This window comes from Salvelinus namaycush, unplaced genomic scaffold (assembly GCF_016432855.1).
Source record: "Salvelinus namaycush isolate Seneca unplaced genomic scaffold, SaNama_1.0 Scaffold60, whole genome shotgun sequence".
Classification (NCBI taxonomy): domain Eukaryota; kingdom Metazoa; phylum Chordata; class Actinopteri; order Salmoniformes; family Salmonidae; genus Salvelinus; species Salvelinus namaycush.
The window spans coordinates 396397-417223 of record NW_024061309.1 but is presented as its reverse complement, the minus strand read 5'-3'; the positions used below and the strand labels follow the sequence as shown (position 1 = coordinate 417223).

The 20827-nt window shown below is 43.1% G+C and overlaps 1 protein-coding gene across 1 annotated transcript; it reads right to left on the bottom strand.

The window, feature by feature from the left end:
* Positions 1–11774: 11774 nt before the first annotated feature.
* Positions 11775–19058, bottom strand: LOC120042028 (zinc-binding protein A33-like). Its single transcript, XM_038986919.1, has 7 exons — positions 18645–19058; positions 16617–16712; positions 13984–14217; positions 13861–13883; positions 13190–13308; positions 12793–13034; positions 11775–12165 (listed from the first exon to the last, which is right to left on the bottom strand). Exons 1-7 carry the CDS (start codon positions 19056–19058, stop codon positions 11872–11874), a joined length of 1422 nt encoding a protein of 473 aa, XP_038842847.1. The 3' UTR covers positions 11775–11871.
* Positions 19059–20827: the final 1769 nt, after the last annotated feature.

Sequence of the window (20827 nt, the reverse complement as noted above, 5' to 3'; positions counted from 1 at the left end):
CTAATTGACATCATTTGAGTCAATTGGATGTGTACCTGTGGATGTATTTCAAGGCCTACCTTCAAACTCAGTGCCTCTTTGCTTGACATCATGGGAAAATCAAAAGAAATAAGCCAAAGCCTCAAAAAATAAATTGTAGACCTCCAGAAGTCTGGTTCATCCTTTGGAGAAATTTCCAAATACCTGAAGGTACCACGTTCATCTGTACAAACAATAGTACGCAAGTATAAACACCATGGGACCACGCAGCCATCATACCGCTCAGGAAGGAGACACGTTCTGTCTCCTAGAGATTAACTTACTTTGGTGTGAAAAGTGCAAATCAATCCCAGAACAACAGCAAAGGACCTTGTGAATGTAACAGTATAACTTTATTACGTCCCCTCGCCCCGACACGGGCGCGAACCAGGGACCCTCTGCACACATCAACAACTGACACCCACGAAGCGTCGTTACCCATCGCTCCACAAAAGCCGCGGCCCTTGCAGAGCAAGGGGCAACACTACATCTAGGTTTCAGAGCAAGTGACGTAACTGATTGAAACGCTACTAGCGCGTACCCGCTAACTAGCTAGCCATTTCACATCCGTTACACTCACCCCCCTTTCAACCTCCTCCTTTTCCGCAGCAACCAGTGATCCGGGTCACGGCACCAATGTAACAGTATAACTTTATTACGTCCCCTCGCCCCGACACGGGCGCGAACCAGGGACCCTCTGCACACATCAACAACTGACACCCACGAAGCGTCGTTACCCATCGCTCCACAAAAGCCACGGCCCTTGCAGAGCAAGGGGCAACACTACATCTAGGTTTCAGAGCAAGTAACGTAACTGATTGAAACGCTACTAGCGCGTACCCGCTAACTAGCTAGCCATTTCACATCCGTTACATGAAGATGCTGGAGGAAACGGGTACAAAGGTATCTATATCCACAGTAAAACGAGTCCTATATAGACATAACCTGAAAGGCCGTTCAGCAAGCAAGCAGCCACTGCTCCAAAACCGCCATAAAAAAGCCAGACTACGGTTTGCAACTGCAAATGGGGACAAATATTGTACTTTTTGGAGAAATGTCCTCTGTTCTGATGAAACAAAAATAGAATTGTTTGGCCATAATGACCATCATTATGTTTGGAGGAAAAAGGGGGAGGGCTTGCAAGCCGAAGAACACCATCCCAACCGTGAAGCATGGGGGTGGCAGCATCATGTTGTGGGGGTGCTTTGCTGCAGGAGGGACTGGTGTACTTCACAAAATAGATGGCATCATGAGGTAGAAAAATTATGTGGATATATTGAAGCAACATCTCAAGACATCAGTCAGGAAGTTAAAGCTTGTTCGCAAATGGGTCTTCCAAATGGACAATGACCCCAAGCATACTTCCAAAGTTGTGGCAAAATGGCCTAAGAACAACAAAGTCAAGTTATTGGAGTGGCCGTCACAAAGCCCTGACCTCAATCCTATAGACAATTTGTCGGCAGAACTGAAAAAGCGTGTGCGAGCAAGGAGGCCTACAAAACCTGACACAGTTACGCCAGCTCTGTCAGGAGGAATGGGCCAAAATTCACCCAACTTATTGTGGGAAGCTTGTGGAATGCTACCCAAAACGTTTGACCCAAGTTAAACAATTTAAAGGCAATGCTACTAAATACTAATTGAGTGTATGTAAACTTCTGACCCACTGGGATTGTGATGAAAGAAATAAAAGCTGAAATAAATCATTCTCTCTACTATTATTCTGACATTTCACATTCTTAAAATAAAGTGGTGATCCTAACTGACCTAAGACAGAGAATTTTTACTAGGATTAAATGTCAGGAATTGTGAAAAACTGAGTTTAAATCTATTTGGCTAAGGTGTATGTAAACTTCCGACTTCAACTGTAGATCCAATATGAGTGTGTGTGTCTGTGTGTGTGTGTGTCTGTGTGCGTGTGACTGTATGTGTTCCTGTGTGTGTGACTGTGTGTGTGTGTTACTGTGTGCATGCCTGTGTGTGTGACTGTGTGTGTGTGAAAGGTTAAGAACATGGCTGCGTGCCAACGAGCCTCTACTCTGGAGGGCTGGAGGATCCAGTTCCCTCTGTAAGGAGTCACGTGACGTGGCTGCTCTGGTCTGACCACACACAGACAGACAGACAGACAGACAGACAGACAGACAGACAGACAGACAGACAGACAGACAGACAGACAGACAGACAGACAGACAGACAGACAGACAGACAGACAGACAGACAGACACAGGTGCCATGTCATCCCAGGATTATAATGTGTTGTGTAACAGCTGGGGTATGGTACATGTGGTCTGAAAGGTTACGCTCCCTCACTCTGCTCTGAAAGGTTACGCTCCCTCGCTCTGCTCTGAAAGGTTACGCTCACTCACTCTGCTCTGAAAGGTTACCCTCCATCACTCTGCTCTGAAAGGTTACACTCCCTCACTCTGCTCTGAAAGGTTACCCTCCATCACTCTGCTCTGAAAGGTTACCCTCCATCACTCTGCTCTGAAAGGTTACCGTCCATCACTCTGCTCTGAAAGGTTACGCTCCCTCACTCTGCTCTGAAAGGTTATTCTCCCTCACTCTGCTCTGAAAGGTTACAATCCATCACTCTGCTCTGTAAGGTTATGCTCCATCACTCTGCTCTGAAAGGTTACGCTCCCTCACTCTGCTCTGAAAGGTTACTCCATCACTCTGCTCTGAAAGGTTACCCTCCATCACTCTGCTCTGAAAGGTTACACTCCATCACTCTGCCCTGAAAGGTTATACACACTCACTCTGCTCTGAAAGGTTACCCTCCCTCACTCTGCTCTGAAAGGTTACCCTCCATCACTCTGCTCTGAAAGGTTACCCTCCATCACTCTGCTCTGAAAGGTTACCCTCCATCACTCTGCTCTGAAAGGTTACCCTCCATCACTCTGCTCTGAAAGGTTACCCTCCATCACTCTGCTCTGAAAGGTTACACTCCCTCGCTCTGCTCTGAAAGGTTACGCTCACTCACTCTGCTCTGAAAGGTTACCCTCCATCACTCTGCTCTGAAAGGTTACACTCCCTCACTCTGCTCTGAAAGGTTACCCTCCATCACTCTGCTCTGAAAGGTTACCCTCCATCACTCTGCTCTGAAAGGTTACCGTCCATCACTCTGCTCTGAAAGGTTACGCTCCCTCACTCTGCTCTGAAAGGTTATTCTCCCTCACTCTGCTCTGAAAGGTTACAATCCATCACTCTGCTCTTTAAGGTTATGCTCCATCACTCTGCTCTGAAAGGTTACGCTCCCTCACTCTGCTCTGAAAGGTTACTCCATCACTCTGCTCTGAAAGGTTACCCTCCATCACTCTGCTCTGAAAGGTTACACTCCATCACTCTGCCCTGAAAGGTTATACACACTCACTCTGCTCTGAAAGGTTACCCTCCCTCACTCTGCTCTGAAAGGTTACCCTCCATCACTCTGCTCTGAAAGGTTACCCTCCATCACTCTGCTCTGAAAGGTTACCCTCCATCACTCTGCTCTGAAAGGTTACCCTCCATCACTCTGCTCTGAAAGGTTACCCTCCATCACTCTGCTCTGAAAGGTTACACTCCCTCGCTCTGCTCTGAAAGGTTACGCTCACTCACTCTGCTCTGAAAGGTTACCCTCCATCACTCTGCTCTGAAAGGTTACACTCCCTCACTCTGCTCTGAAAGGTTACCCTCCATCACTCTGCTCTGAAAGGTTACCCTCCATCACTCTGCTCTGAAAGGTTACCGTCCATCACTCTGCTCTGAAAGGTTACGCTCCCTCACTCTGCTCTGAAAGGTTATTCTCCCTCACTCTGCTCTGAAAGGTTACAATCCATCACTCTGCTCTTTAAGGTTATGCTCCATCACTCTGCTCTGAAAGGTTACGCTCCCTCACTCTGCTCTGAAAGGTTACTCCATCACTCTGCTCTGAAAGGTTACCCTCCATCACTCTGCTCTGAAAGGTTACACTCCATCACTCTGCTCTGAAAGGTTATACACACTCACTCTGCTCTGAAAGGTTACCCTCCCTCACTCTGCTCTGAAAGGTTACCCTCCATCACTCTGCTCTGAAAGGTTACCCTCCATCACTCTGCTCTGAAAGGTTACCCTCCATCACTCTGCTCTGAAAGGTTACCCTCCATCACTCTGCTCTGAAAGGTTACCCTCCATCACTCTGCTCTGAAAGGTTACGCTCCATCACTCTGCTCTGAAAGGTTACGCTCCATCGCTCTGCTCTGAAAGGTTACGCTCCATCGCTCTGCTCTGAAAGGTTACGCTCCATCACTCTGCTCTGAAAGGTTACGCTCCATCACTCTGCTCTGAAAGGTTACACTCCATCACTCTGCTCTGAAAGGTTATTTTCCCTCACTCTGCTCTGAAAGGTTACGCTCCCTCACTCTGCTCTGAAAGGTTACACACCCTCACTCTGCTCTGAAGGGTTACGCTCCCTCACTCTGCTCTGAAAGGTTACCCTCCATCACTCTGCTCTGAAAGGTTACGCTCCCTCACTCTGCTCTGAAAGGTTACGCTCCATCACTCTGCTCTGAAAGGTTACACTCCCTCCATCACTCTGCTCTGAAAGGTTACGCTCCATCACTCTGCTCTGAAATTGTTACGCTCATCACTCTGCTCTGAAAGGTTACCCTCCCTCACTCTGCTCTGAGAGGTTACACACCCTCACTCTGCTCTGAAATTGTTACGCTCCATCACTCTGCTCTGAAAGGTTACGCTCCCTCACTCTGCTCTGAAAGGTTACGCTCCATCACTCTGATCTGAAAGGTTACGCTCCATCACTCTGCTCTGAAAGGTTACGCTCCATCACTCTGCTCTGAAAGGTTACCCTCCATCACTCTGCTCTGAAAGGTTACGCTCCATCACTCTGCTCTGAAATTGTTACCCTCCATCACTCTGCTCTGAAAGGTTACGCTCCATCACTCTGCTCTGAAAGGTTACGCTCCATCACTCTGCTCTGAAATTGTTACCCTCCCTCACTCTGCTCTGAAAGGTTACGCTCCATCACTCTGCTCTGAAAGGTTACGCTCCCTCACTCTGCTCTGAAAGGTTACCCTCCATCACTCTGCTCTGAAAGGTTACACTCCATCATTCTGCTCTGAAAGGTTACACTCCATCACTCTGCTCTGAAAGGTTACGCTCCATCACTCTGCTCTGAAAGGTTACACTCCATCACTCTGCTCTGAAAGGTTACCCTCCATCACTCTGCTCTGAAAGGTTATGCTCCCTCACTCTGCTCTGAAAGGTTATGCTCCATCACTCTGCTCTGAAAGGTTACGCTCCATCACTCTGCTCTGAAAGGTTACGCTCCATCACTCTGCTCTGAAAGGTTACGCTCTATCACTCTGCTCTGAAAGGTTACGCTCCATCACTCTGCTCTGAAGGGTTACGCTCCATCACTCTGCTCTGAAAGGTTACGCTCCATCACTCTGCTCTGAAAGGTTACGCTCCATCACTCTGCTCTGAAAGGTTACGCTCCCTCACTCTGCTCTGAAAGGTTACGCTCCATCACTCTGCTCTGAAAGGTTACGCTCCATCACTCTGCTCTGAAAGGTTACGCTCCATCACTCTGCTCTGAAAGGTTACGCTCCATCACTCTGCTCTGAAAGGTTACACTCCATCACTCTGCTCTGAAAGGTTACACTCCTTCCATCACTCTGCTCTGAAAGGTTACACTCCATCACTCTGCTCTGAAAACCACTGACACACATCCACAACAGATCCAATGCCTTTATATGTCTTTATGTTCGTTCATATGGACAAGCTGTGGACAGGTCAACAGCCTAATGATCACATTGTCAATCAAAAAATAGGTTTTAAAACAGTTGTATGTTTCATTTTAACATTGTTACAGTACTTCAGGCCTGCCTAACTACAATCATTTTTGTGCAAAAATTCTCCTGAAAGCATGAGAGAGGAAAACAAGCTAACCTTTTATTCAAACAATACAGTGTATATCAAAAGTTACAAAAGCCTTTTATACTGTCCCCTGTCATAGAAACCATATACTGTCCCCTGTCATAGAAACCATATACTGTCCCCTGTCATAGAAACCATATACTGTACCCTGTCATAGAAACCATATACTGTCCCCTGTCATAGAAACCATATACTGTCCCCTGTCATAGAAACCATATACTGTCCCCTGTCATAGAAACCATATACTGTACCCTGTCATAGAAACCCTATACTGTCCCCTGTCATAGAAACCATATACTGTCCCCTGTCATAGAAACCATATACTGTCCCCTGTCATAGAAACCCTATACTGTCCCTTGTCATAGAAACCATATACTGTCCCCTGTCATAGAAACCATATACTGTCCCCTGTCATAGAAACCATATACTGTACCCTGTCATAGAAACCATATACGGTCCCCTGTCATAGAAACCATATACTGTCCCCTGTCATAGAAACCATATACTGTCCCTTGTCATAGAAACCATATACTGTCCCCTGTCATAGAAACCATATACTGTCCCCTGTCATAGAAACCATATACTGTACCCTGTCATAGAAACCATATACGGTCCCCTGTCATAGAAACCATATACTGTCCCCTGTCATAGAAACCATATACTGTACCCTGTCATAGAAACCATATACTGTCCCCTGTCATAGAAACCATATACTGTCCCCTGTCATAGAAACCATATACTGTACCCTGTCATAGAAACCATATACTGTACCCTGTCATAGAAACCATATACTGTACCCTGTCATAGAAACCATATACGGTCCCCTGTCATAGAAACCATATACTGTCCCCTGTCATAGAAACCATATACTGTACCCTGTCATAGAAACCATATACTGTCCCCTGTCATAGAAACCATATACTGTCCCCTGTCATAGAAACCATATACTGTACCCTGTCATAGAAACCATATACTGTACCCTGTCATAGAAACCATATACTGTCCCCTGTCATAGAAACCATATACTGTCCCCTGTCATAGAAACCATATACTGTCCCCTGTCATAGAAACCATATACTGTCCCCTGTCATAGAAACCATATACTGTCCCCTGTCATAGAAACCATATACTGTCCCCTGTCATAGAAACCATATACTGTACCCTGTCATAGAAACCATATATTGTCCCCTGTCATAGAAACCATATACTGTCCCCTGTCATAGAAACCATATACTGTACCCTGTCATAGAAACCATATACTGTCCCCTGTCATAGAAACCATATACTGTTCCCTGTCATAGAAACCATATACTGTCCCCTGTCATAGAAACCATATACTGTACCCTGTCATAGAAACCATATACTGTCCCCTGTCATAGAAACCATATACTGTCCCCTGTCATAGAAACCATATACTGTCCCTTGTCATAGAAACCATATACTGTCCCCTGTCATAGAAACCATATACTGTCCCCTGTCATAGAATCCATATACTGTCCCCTGTCATAGAAACCATATACTGTACCCTGTCATAGAAACCATATACTGTCCCCTGTCATAGAAACCATATACGGTCCCCTGTCATAGAAACCATATGCTGTCCCCTGTCATAGAAACCATATACTGTCCCCTATCATAGAAACCATATACTGTCTCCTGTCATAGAAACCATATACTGTCCCCTGTCATAGAAACCATATACTGTCCCCTGTCATAGAAACCATATACTGTCCCCTGTCATAGAAACCATATACTGTCCCCTGTCATAGAAACCATATACTGTCCCCTGTCATAGAAACCATATACTGTCCCCTGTCATAGAAACCATATACTGTACCCTGTCATAGAAACCCTATACTGTCCCCTGTCATAGAAACCATATACTGTCCCCTGTCATAGAAACCATATACTGTCCCCTGTCATAGAAACCCTATACTGTCCCTTGTCATAGAAACCATATACTGTCCCCTGTCATAGAAACCATATACTGTCCCCTGTCATAGAAACCATATACTGTACCCTGTCATAGAAACCATATACGGTCCCCTGTCATAGAAACCATATACTGTCCCCTGTCATAGAAACCATATACTGTCCCTTGTCATAGAAACCATATACTGTCCCCTGTCATAGAAACCATATACTGTCCCCTGTCATAGAAACCATATACTGTACCCTGTCATAGAAACCATATACGGTCCCCTGTCATAGAAACCATATACTGTCCCCTGTCATAGAAACCATATACTGTACCCTGTCATAGAAACCATATACTGTCCCCTGTCATAGAAACCATATACTGTCCCCTGTCATAGAAACCATATACTGTACCCTGTCATAGAAACCATATACTGTACCCTGTCATAGAAACCATATACTGTACCCTGTCATAGAAACCATATACGGTCCCCTGTCATAGAAACCATATACTGTCCCCTGTCATAGAAACCATATACTGTACCCTGTCATAGAAACCATATACTGTCCCCTGTCATAGAAACCATATACTGTCCCCTGTCATAGAAACCATATACTGTACCCTGTCATAGAAACCATATACTGTACCCTGTCATAGAAACCATATACTGTCCCCTGTCATAGAAACCATATACTGTCCCCTGTCATAGAAACCATATACTGTCCCCTGTCATAGAAACCATATACTGTCCCCTGTCATAGAAACCATATACTGTCCCCTGTCATAGAAACCATATACTGTCCCCTGTCATAGAAACCATATACTGTACCCTGTCATAGAAACCATATATTGTCCCCTGTCATAGAAACCATATACTGTCCCCTGTCATAGAAACCATATACTGTACCCTGTCATAGAAACCATATACTGTCCCCTGTCATAGAAACCATATACTGTTCCCTGTCATAGAAACCATATACTGTCCCCTGTCATAGAAACCATATACTGTACCCTGTCATAGAAACCATATACTGTCCCCTGTCATAGAAACCATATACTGTCCCCTGTCATAGAAACCATATACTGTCCCTTGTCATAGAAACCATATACTGTCCCCTGTCATAGAAACCATATACTGTCCCCTGTCATAGAATCCATATACTGTCCCCTGTCATAGAAACCATATACTGTACCCTGTCATAGAAACCATATACTGTCCCCTGTCATAGAAACCATATACGGTCCCCTGTCATAGAAACCATATGCTGTCCCCTGTCATAGAAACCATATACTGTCCCCTATCATAGAAACCATATACTGTCTCCTGTCATAGAAACCATATACTGTCCCCTGTCATAGAAACCATATACTGTCCCCTGTCATAGAAACCATATACTGTCCCCTGTCATAGAAACCATATACTGTCCCCTGTCATAGAAACCATATACTGTACCCTGTCATAGAAACCATATACTGTCCCCTGTCATAGAAACCATATACTGTCCCCTGTCATAGAAACCATATACTGTACCCTGTCATAGAAACCATATACTGTCCCCTGTCATAGAAACCATATACTGTCCCCTGTCATAGAAACCATATACTGTACCCTGTCATAGAAACCATATACTGTCCCCTGTCATAGAAACCATATACTGTCCCCTGTCATAGAAACCATATACTGTCCCTGTCATAGAAACCATATACTGTCCCCTGTCATAGAAACCATATACTGTCCCCTGTCATAGAAACCATACTGTCCCCTGTCATAGAATCATATACTGTCCCCTGTCATAGAAACCATATACTGTACCCTGTCATAGAAACCATATACTGTCCCCTGTCATAGAAACCATATACGGTCCCCTGTCATAGAAACCATATGCTGTCCCCTGTCATAGAAACCATATACTGTCCCCTATCATAGAAACCATATACTGTCTCCTGTCATAGAAACCATATACTGTCCCCTGTCATAGAAACCATATACTGTCCCCTGTCATAGAAACCATATACTGTCCCCTGTCATAGAAACCATATACTGTCCCCTGTCATAGAAACCATATACTGTACCCTGTCATAGAAACCATATACTGTCCCCTGTCATAGAAACCATATACGGTCCCCTGTCATAGAAACCATATACTGTACCCTGTCATAGAAACCATATACGGTCCCCTGTCATAGAAACCATATACTGTCCCCTGTCATAGAAACCATATACTGTCCCCTGTCATAGAAACCATATACTGTACCCTGTCATAGAAACCATATACTGTCCCCTGTCATAGAAACCATATACTGTACCCTGTCATAGAAACCATATACTGTACCCTGTCATAGAAACCATATACTGTCCCCTGTCATAGAAACCATATACTGTACCCTGTCATAGAAACCATATACTGTACCCTGTCATAGAAACCATATACTGTCCCCTGTCATAGAAACCATATACTGTACCCTGTCATAGAAACCATATACTGTACCCTGTCATAGAAACCATATACTGTACCCTGTCATAGAAACCATATACGGTCCCCTGTCATAGAAACCATATACTGTCCCCTGTCATAGAAACCATATACTGTACCCTGTCATAGAAACCATATACTGTACCCTGTCATAGAAACCATATACTGTCCCCTGTCATAGAAACCATATACTGTACCCTGTCATAGAAACCATATACTGTACCCTGTCATAGAAACCATATACGGTCCCCTGTCATAGAAACCATATACTGTCCCCTGTCATAGAAACCATATACTGTACCCTGTCATAGAAACCATATACTGTACCCTGTCATAGAAACCATATACTGTCCCCTGTCATAGAAACCATATACTGTCCCCTGTCATAGAAACCATATACTGTACCCTGTCATAGAAACCATATACTGTCCCCTGTCATAGAAACCATATACGGTCCCCTGTCATAGAAACCATATACTGTCCCCTGTCATAGAAACCATATAATGTCCCCTGTCATAGAAACCATATAATGTCCCCTGTCATAGAAACCATATAATGTCCCCTGTCATAGAAACCATATACTGTCCCCTGTCATAGAAACCATATAATGTCCCCTGTCATAGAAACCATATAATGTCCCCTGTCATAGAAACCATATAATGTCCCCTGTCATAGAAACCATATAATGTCCCCTGTCATAGAAACCATATAATGTCCCCTGTCATAGAAACCATATACTGTCCCCTGTCATAGAAACCATATAATGTCCCCTGTCATAGAAACCATATACTGTCCCCTGTCATAGAAACCATATAATGTCCCCTGTCATAGAAACCATATAATGTACCCTGTCATAGAAACCATATACTGTCCCCTGTCATAGAAACCATATACTGTCCCCTGTCATAGAAACCATATACTGTCCCCTGTCATAGAAACCATATACTGTCCCCTGTCATAGAAACCATATACTGTCCCCTGTCATAGAAACCATATACTGTCCCCTGTCATAGAAACCATATACTGTCCCCTGTCATAGAAACCATATAATGTCCCCTGTCATAGAAACCCTATACTGTCCCCTGTCATAGAAACCATATACTGTCCCCTGTCATAGAAACCATATACTGTCCCCTGTCATAGAAACCATATACTGTCCCCTGTCATAGAAACCATATAATGCACCACATTGCTACTGTTAAATGAAATGAGTGCAAATCACATGGAGGTCATTCAAGCCCTGCATTCATACACTGTGATGTAAAGACTAAAGACCTTTTATAGCATGCATGTTTACATTGCGGCACAAGTCAGTAATGATCTATTTAAATTAGAACACTAAGAGAGAGAGAGAGTAATTATCTATTGAGATTAGAACCCAGAGAGACAGAAAGCAGTCACGTAGCTGCATGAAAAGTGACTTTTTCAAAATGCCTTTGCTGCAGCAGAGATGCATCCACTTTGAAGCAAATGTTTTTACCTGTTGTGCAGCAACGGCTTTTTAATGTCCCTAACTGTAGGTTTACCAAATCAGCTCTAACTTAATAAACCAAGCTACTCCGCTGTCACTGACACCTTCCCGGTGGAGATCCTCAGAGGATGTCTCTTGCAGGTGTTGGAGAAGTAAGGGAACACTCTCTGGGTGAACTTGTGTTGGAACTTGTAGATGAGCGTGTTGTCTGAGGCGTCGGAGAAGATGACCCTGCCTCTGTCCCAGTCCAGCTGCACTCTGACCTCCAGGGGCCTTCTCTTCAGGACCAGGGGGGTGGCGGTGGCCGTGCGGGCGCGGTATTCACCTCCATAGTAACAGATGGTCCACAGGCCCCTCTCTAGAATAGAATGCAATAGAATGGAATAGAATAGAATAAAATAGAATGCAATAGAATAGAATAGAATGCAATAGAATGCAATAGAATAGAATAGAATGCAATAGAATAGAATGCAATAGAATAGAATAGAATAGAATGCAATAGAATAGAATGCAATAGAATAGAATAGAATAGAATGCAATAGAATAGAATGCAATAGAATAGAATTCAATAGAATGGAATAGAATAGAATAGAATGCAATAGAATAGAATGGAATAGAATAGAATGCAATAGAATAGAATTCAATAGAATGGAATAGAATAGAATAGAATGGAATAGAATAGAATAGAATGCAATAGAATAGAATATATATATATATTTTATTTATTTAATCTTTATTTAACTAGGCAAGTCAATTAAGAACAAATTCTTATTTACAATGACAGCCTACCCCAGCCAAACCAATAGATACTTTATTGTCCTTTTGAGAAAAGGTTTCTTTTTGCAGAGCTTAACCGCTACACGTACACACATTCACAACGATTGGCACAGGGTCAGCCACAGAGCGGCGCCTCTGGACGGAGAGCTGTTGTTTTGTTGTTGAAGTTATGTGCCTTGCTCAATGGCACAATGGCAGGAGACAGTACCTGGGCTCGGGGGGAACCACTCCTTCCTCGAGACCGTCTCCCGTGCCACGCCCACGGCCCACTCGCTGTTCACGCCCACCTCCACGTCCCAGGTGTGTCGTCCGGAGTTGAAGCCCTCGGAACCCAGGACACACTCATAGTAACAGAACCTCTCTGGGTTGTCAGGGAGTCTCTCCTCCTCCTCTGTGTACCGCAGGCTGGTCAGATCATCAGACAGAGACAGGCAGATATCAGCCGTGTTGGGGTCCAGAGTCACAGGAGCTGGAAGTGAGCGAGGGAGGGAGGGAGGGAGGGAGGGAGAGGGAGAGGGAGAGGGAGAGGGAGAGGCAGAGAGAGAGAGAGAGTACATTGAGTTATCATTCCTACAGTACTCAAAACACACATGTATTGTGATCTTATCGTCTCCCTCTACTCACTGTATGTAATGACGTCCTGCATCTTCTCCCAGACTCTGTAGTTGAGACAGCCCAGGTGTTTGGCGACGTCCAGCAGAGCTCCTGCCACCTCCTCTGGCTCCTGTACTGTCACCTGAGTTCTGTCAGAAGAAGGTTCATGTCTCAACAGGTTTACAAAATGTATAATCTCTTGTGACAGACAGACAGAGGTAGCCCATACAAAATGTGGTTATAGGTGAGATTTGGTTGTAGCTGAGATTAGGTTATTGGTGAGATTAGGTTGTAGGTGAGATTTGGTTGTAGGTGAGATTAGGTTGTAGGTGAGATTAGGTTATAGGTGAGATGTGAGATTAGGTTATAGGTGAGATTAGGTTATAGGTGAAATTAGGTTACAAATGAGATGTAAGATTAGGTTATATGTGAGATTAGGTTATAGGTGAGATTAGTTTATAGGTGAGATTAGGTTATAGGTGAGATTAGGTTGTAGGTGAGATTAGGTTATAGGTGCTGAGATTAGGTTATAGGTGCTGAGATTAGGTTATAGGTGAGAGTAGGTTATAGGTGAGATTAGGTTATAGGTGCTGAGATTAGGTTATAGGTGAGAGTAGGTTATAGGTGCTGAGATTAGGTTATAGGTGCTGAGATTACAAAATGCACAACTACGAAGGAAAAGAATAGAGCAACACACCCACCTCTCAGAGGTCCTCTTGAAGTTCTAATGGAAAAGATGACGTCTTACTTGAAAGGCAAACAATAATATCCTTATATTACAACCTCTTTTCATATCGTGATCTTGTTCTCTGATGAGTCCGTACCTTGAGGAAGGATATGTCATCACCAGTGTCCATGGCCTCCACCGTCGCCTCAATGGCCTCAGCTAGAGAGTTGATCTGGTCTGTTGTTCTGTCTAGCCGGTCCCTCATCCTCTGGGTCTTCTCCTGCTCCTCTTCCTTCAGAGCAGAGATCACAGCAGCTTCCTCGTCTCGGAGGAACTGGTGCAGCTTCTCAAACTGCTGCTGCACCAGGCGCTCAGTCTGCTGTGCCTGGCTCTGCAGGGGTAAACGGGGATAAGGGACGACAGGATAAAGAAGGAATGAAAGGAGGAGATGCAGGAGAATCTGAATGACCTCATCTCCATCAATACTTTAGCAGTTTATCAAGTGGGATTAGGAGTAGCTCAGGAAATGATGTAAATGATAATGTATTCTACTGGATCTACTGTCTGATATCAGTGATAATGTACTTCAACTGGATATACTGTCTGATATCAATGATAATGTACTTCAACTGGATCTACTGTCTAATATCAATGATAATGTACTTCAACTGGATCTACTGTCTGATATCAATGATAATGTACTTCAAATGTATCTACTGTCTGATATCAATGATAATGTACTTCTGTTGTATCTACTGTCTGATATCAATGATAATGTACTTCAACTGGATCTACTGTCTGATATCAATGATAATGTACTTCAACTGGATCTACTGTCTGATATCAATGATAATGTACTTCGACTGTATCTACTGTCTGATATCAATGATAATGTACTTCAACTGGATCTACTGTCTGATATCAATGATAATGTACTTCAACTGGATCTACTGTCTGATATCAATGATAATGTACTTCGACTGTATCTACTGTCTGATATCAATGATAATGTATTCTACTGTATCTACTGTCTGATATCAATGATAATGTACTTCAACTGTATCTACTGTCTGATATCAATGATAATGTACTTCAACTGTATCTACTGTCTAATATCAATGATAATGTACTTCTGCTGTATCTACTGTCTGATATCAATGATAATGTACTTCGACTGGATCTACTGTCTGATATCAATGATAATGTACTTCAACTGGATCTACTGTCTAATATCAATGATAATGTACTTCAACTGGATCTACTTTCTGATATCAATGATAATGTACTTCGACTGTATCTACTGTCTGATATCAATGATAATGTACTTCTGCTGTATCTACTGTCTGATATCAATGATAATGTACTTCAACTGGATCTACTGTCTAATATCAATGATAATGTACTTCAACTGGATCTACTGTCTGATATCAATGATAATGTACTTCAACTGTATCTACTGCCTGATATCAATGATAATGTACTTCAACTGGATCTACTGTCTGATATCAATGATAATGTACTTCGACTGTATCTACTGTCTGATATCAATGATAATGTACTTCTGCTGTATCTACTGTCTGATATCAATGATAATGTACTTCAACTGTATCTACTGTCTGATATCAATGATAATGTACTTCAACTGTATCTACTGGCTGATATCAATGATAATGTACTTCGACTGGATCTACTGTCTGATATCAATGATAATGTACTTCAACTGGATCTACTGTCTGATATCAATGATAATGTATTCTACTGGATCTACTGTCTGATATCAATGACTATGTACTTCTGCTGTATCTACTGTCTGATATCAATGATAATGTACTTCAACTGTATCTACTGTCTGATATCAATGACAATGTATTATACTGGATCTACTGTCTGATATCAATGATAATGTACTTCAACTGGATCTACTTTCTGATATCAATGACAATGTACTTCGACTGGATCTACTGTCTGATGTCAATGATAATGTATTCTACTGTCTGATATCAATGATAATGTACTTCAACTGGATCTACTGTCTGATATCAATGATAATGTACTTCAACTGGATCTACTGTCTGATATCAATGACAATGTATTCTACTGGATCTACTGTCTGATATCAATGATAATGTACTTCAACTGGATCTACTTTCTGATATCAATGACAATGTACTTCGACTGGATCTACTGTCTGATGTCAATGATAATGTATTCTACTGGATCTACTGTCTGATATCAATGATAATGTATTCTACTGGATCTACTGTCTGATATCAATGATAATGTACTTCAACTGGATCTACTTTCTGATATCAATGACAATGTACTTCGACTGGATCTACTGTCTGATGTCAATGATAATGTATTCTACTGTATCTACTGTCTGATATCAATGATAATGTACTTCAACTGGATCTACTGTCTGATATCAATGATAATGTATTCTACTGTCTGATATCAATGATAATGTACTTCAACTGGATCTACAGTCTGATATCAATGATAATGTATTCTACTGTATCTACTGTCTGATATCAATGATAATGTACTTCTGCTGTATCTACTGTCTGATATCAATGATAATGTACTTCTGCTGTATGATATTAATAATTGTATTTTGACTGAATCTACTGTTTCAACATCAATCCCAGTTATTGTGCTGTTACCATTTCACAGTCCTGATGGAAGTATATTTGATCAATGGTATGACACACAACTAGTCACATTCAAACTCAGAAATGATCCATCGTTCTGTCTATCGGATGGATCTGACGCCTTTTGACCCCTCCTAACCTTGATGTGTTCAGCTGACTCCTCACAGGTCTGTTTGACAGTGTTCAGAGCCTCCAGCTTCTCCTGTAGAGGTCTCAGGGCAGACGTCAGCTCCCTCTGGGGTCAGAGGTCAATGGTTAGAGAGAGGTCAGGGGTAAGTCAACATAAACATATGTGTGACAGTGATTAACCCAAGATTGTCTCCATCTCACTTGGTCAGGGTTTCTAACAACCACGTCAGATCAGTTGTACTGTACGGGAGAGTGGGGTAAATTGAGCCAAAGGGGTAAATTGAGCCAACCTTGTTTCTAGGAAATGATACAAAAATGTATAATTTTACAGTATATTTAGGAAGAGGTCCTAATTTCATGGAGTCTGTGAAGGAAGAAACCACGTGGGAAAAGTGATAAGAAAGAGGTCCAAAAAACTCGGTTTCATGAAGTTTGTATCTAAACCAAAGTAGATAATATTAAGATTGTTCTATACATCAGTTGGGGTCTCTATCAGCGTCAATATGAGGTCCTAAACCTGGCATTGTTAGATTGTTCTATACATCAGCTGGGGTCTCTATCAGCGTCAATATGAGGTCCTAAACCTGGCATTGTTAGATTGTTCTATAGATCAGATGGGGTCTCTATCAGCGTCAATATGAGGTCCTAAACCTGGCATTGTTAGATTGTTCTATACATCAGCTGGGGTCTCTATCAGCTTCAATATGAGATCCTAAACCTGGCATTGTTAGATTGTTCTATACATCAGCTGGGGTCTCTATCAGCTTCAATATGAGGTCCTAAACCTGGCATTGTTAGATTGTTCTATACATCAGCTGGGGTCTCTATCAGCTTCAATATGAGGTCCTAAACCTGGCATTGTTAGATTGTTCTATAGATCAGCTGGGGTCTCTATCAGCTTCAATATGAGGTCCTAAACCTGGCATTGTTAGATTGTTCTATAGATCAGCTGGGGTCTCTATCAGCGTCAATATGAGGTCCTAAACCTGGCATTGTTAGATTGTTCTATAGATCAGCTGGGGTCTCTATCAGCGTCAATATGAGGTCCTAAACCTGGCATTGTTAGATTGTTCTATACATCAGATGGGGTCTCTATCAGCTTCAATATGAGGTCCTAAACCTGGCATTGTTAGATTGTTCTATACATCAGCTGGGGTCTCTATCAGCTTCAATATGAGGTCCTAAACCTGGCATTGTTAGATTGTTCTATACATCAGCTGGGGTCTCTATCAGCTTCAATATGAGGTTCTGAACCTGGCATTGTTAGATTGTTCTATACATCAGATGGGGTCTCTATCAGCGTCAATATGAGGTCCTAAACCTGGCATTGTTAGATTGTTCTATAGATCAGATAGGGTCTTTATAAGCTTCAATATGAGGTCCTAAACCTGGCATTAAAGTGCATCCTTGTAGATGTGTGGGCTAATATAGTCTAAATGTTTGCCTTGTGGTGAAGTTGAGCCAATGGTTGAGCCAATGTCAATGTGAGCAAATTGAGGTGTTTTCTTCCCAGGCGTAATCCAAGGCATTATATCTGGGATATGAGGTAACAACAGGGCCTGGCCCGTGTTAAAAGTGTTTTCAAAAGTACAAAGTGTTTGTTAGGTGTTAAGCCTGAGTTCAAAGATGCTTAAAATTTTGTTTTTTTTAAGTGATTGTGATTTGGGAGAAAAAAAATGGACATGTTTTTAACAAGGTAGTGGTAATATTTAATTCAGTTCATAAATTTGTAGGCGGCTTAACTTACCCTGTCCCGGGCTCAATTTACCTCATACGTAGGGTAAGGTGTGCCAAGAGACCAGTTTTTTTTGGACAAGCTATATTTTCAAAACTGTAATGTTCACATGAATTCTGGTTATATTCGTGGAGCCGTGTTGGTTGGGAGTGATGGTGTGCGGCTGGGCTGTGCTTCCCCCGAAGAGCGGTTGTAACTATGTCACAATTGGCCAGTCAACTATTGCAGCTCTGCGTTTATGGACCCTGAATTCCGCTTTCGTCTCTGAGTATCTGTGTAGGTAGTCAGTCACAACACTCTCACCTTGCAGTCGTGCACAGCCTCCTCCGTGGGACGACACTCGTGGTCGTCGTGCTCCTCGCTCTGACACTCCACACACACCATCTCCTTGTCCTCCACACAATACAATGTCAGCCTCTCCCCATGCAGAGGACACAGCTCCCTGTCCCCGTCCTCTACCCCTCCATCCCCGGCCCGCCGCGGCTGCCCTTGGAACAGGGAGTCCAGCAGTCTCTTCAGGACGCAGTCCAGCAGGTCTTTGCCGTAGCAGATCGTACAGCCCCCCTGGCCCAGCTCGCCCTCACACAGCCCCAGGCAGGCCTCACACAGGCTGTGGCCACACGGCAGGACCAGGGGCCCTGATCCCTGACAGCCCGGGCACACGGCCTCTTCCCTGGGGAGAGAGGGCTCATCACCCCCTTGCTGCTCAGACGCCATGGAAACAGATTGATCTCTCCTTGATCACTGGATCTTTGATAGGTGCCTCTTGCTACAGTATTATGGTCTGTTGCTCTGCTACTCTCTGCAGCAGCTTGCTTAATGTTTAATGCGTAGCAATGATTACACAATCACTGGTGCTGTTTGGCCACAACAGGAAACTCCCCTGGTGGCTATTTATAGTCAGGTGTTACTGTTTTTAGACAGACGGACGGACAGCGCTCAATGGCTAGTCTCAGAAACACGACCCCTTAAACGGAAATGTCAAAATGTTTCAACTACGTATTCATCATTTCCAGCACCACCCCAACATCAACATCTGGGTAAACGGTGTGTTTCTAGGTTTTCTAGTAAACAAGATAGAGGAAGATACAGCACACATTCTGAAAGTTTTCAGACTTTTTTCAACCTTTTGTTACGTAAGAGTTTTATTCAAAAATGGAATAAATAACTAAATGTCTTCATCAATCTACACACAATAGCCCTTAATGACAAAGCGAAAATAGGTTTTTAGAAATGTATTAAAAACATAAATACCTTATTTACATAAGTATTCAGACCCTTTGCTATGAGAATCGAATTTGAGCTCAAGTGCATCCTGTTTCCATTGATCAGCCTTGAGATGTTTCTACGACTTGATTGGAGTCCACATGCAGTAAATTCAATTGATTGGACATGATTTGGAAAGGTACACACCTGTCTTTTTAAGGTCCCACAGTTGACAGTGCATGTCAGAGCAAAAACCAAGCCATGAGGTCAAAGGAATTGTGCTCCGAGACAGGACTGTGTCGAGGCACAGATCTGGGGAAGGGTACCAAAACATTTCTGCAGCATTGAAGGTCCCCAAGAACACAGTGGCCTCCATTATTCTCAAATGGAAGAAGTTTGGAACCACCAAGACTCTTCCTAGAGCTGGCCGCCCGGCAAAACTGAGCAATTGGGGGAGAAGGGCCTTGGTCAGGGAGGTGACCAAGAACCCGATGGTCACTGTGACAGAGCTCCAGACTTCCTCTGTGGAGATGGGAGAACCTACCAGAAGGACAACCATCTCTGCAGCACAACACCAATCAGGCCTTTATGGAAGAGTGGCCATACGGAAGCCACTCCTCAGTAAAAAGAACATGAAAGCCCGCTTGGAGTTTAAAAAAAAAAGGCACCTAAAGGACTCTCAGACTATGAGAAACAAGAATCTCTGGCCTGATGAAACCAAGATTGAACTCTTTGGCCTGAATGCCAAGCTTCACGTCTGGAGGAAACCTGGCACTACGGGGAAGCATGGTGGTGGCAGCATCATGCTGTGGGGATGTTTTTTAGCGGCAGGGACTAGAAGACTAGTCAGGATAAAGGGAAAGATGAACGGAGAAAAGTACAGAGATCCTTGATGAAAACTGCAACAAACTGCAGCAAACACTCAAACTGGACAGTTTTATCTCAATCTCTTCATTCAAAGACTCAATCATGGACACTCTTACTGACAGTTGTGGCTGCTTTGCGTGATGTATTGTTGTCTCTACCTTCTAGTCCTTTGTGCTGTTGTCTGTGGCCAATAATGTTTGTACCATGTTTTGTGCAGCTGCCATGTTGTGTTGCTACCATGTTGTGTTGCTACCATGTTGTTGTTATGTTGTGTTGCTACCATGTTGTTGTTATGTTGTGTTGCTAACATGTTGTTGTTATGTTGTGTTGCTACCATGTTGTTGTTATGTTGTGTTGCTGCCATGTTGTTGTTATGTTGTGTTGCTACCATGTTGTTGTTATGTTGTGTTGCT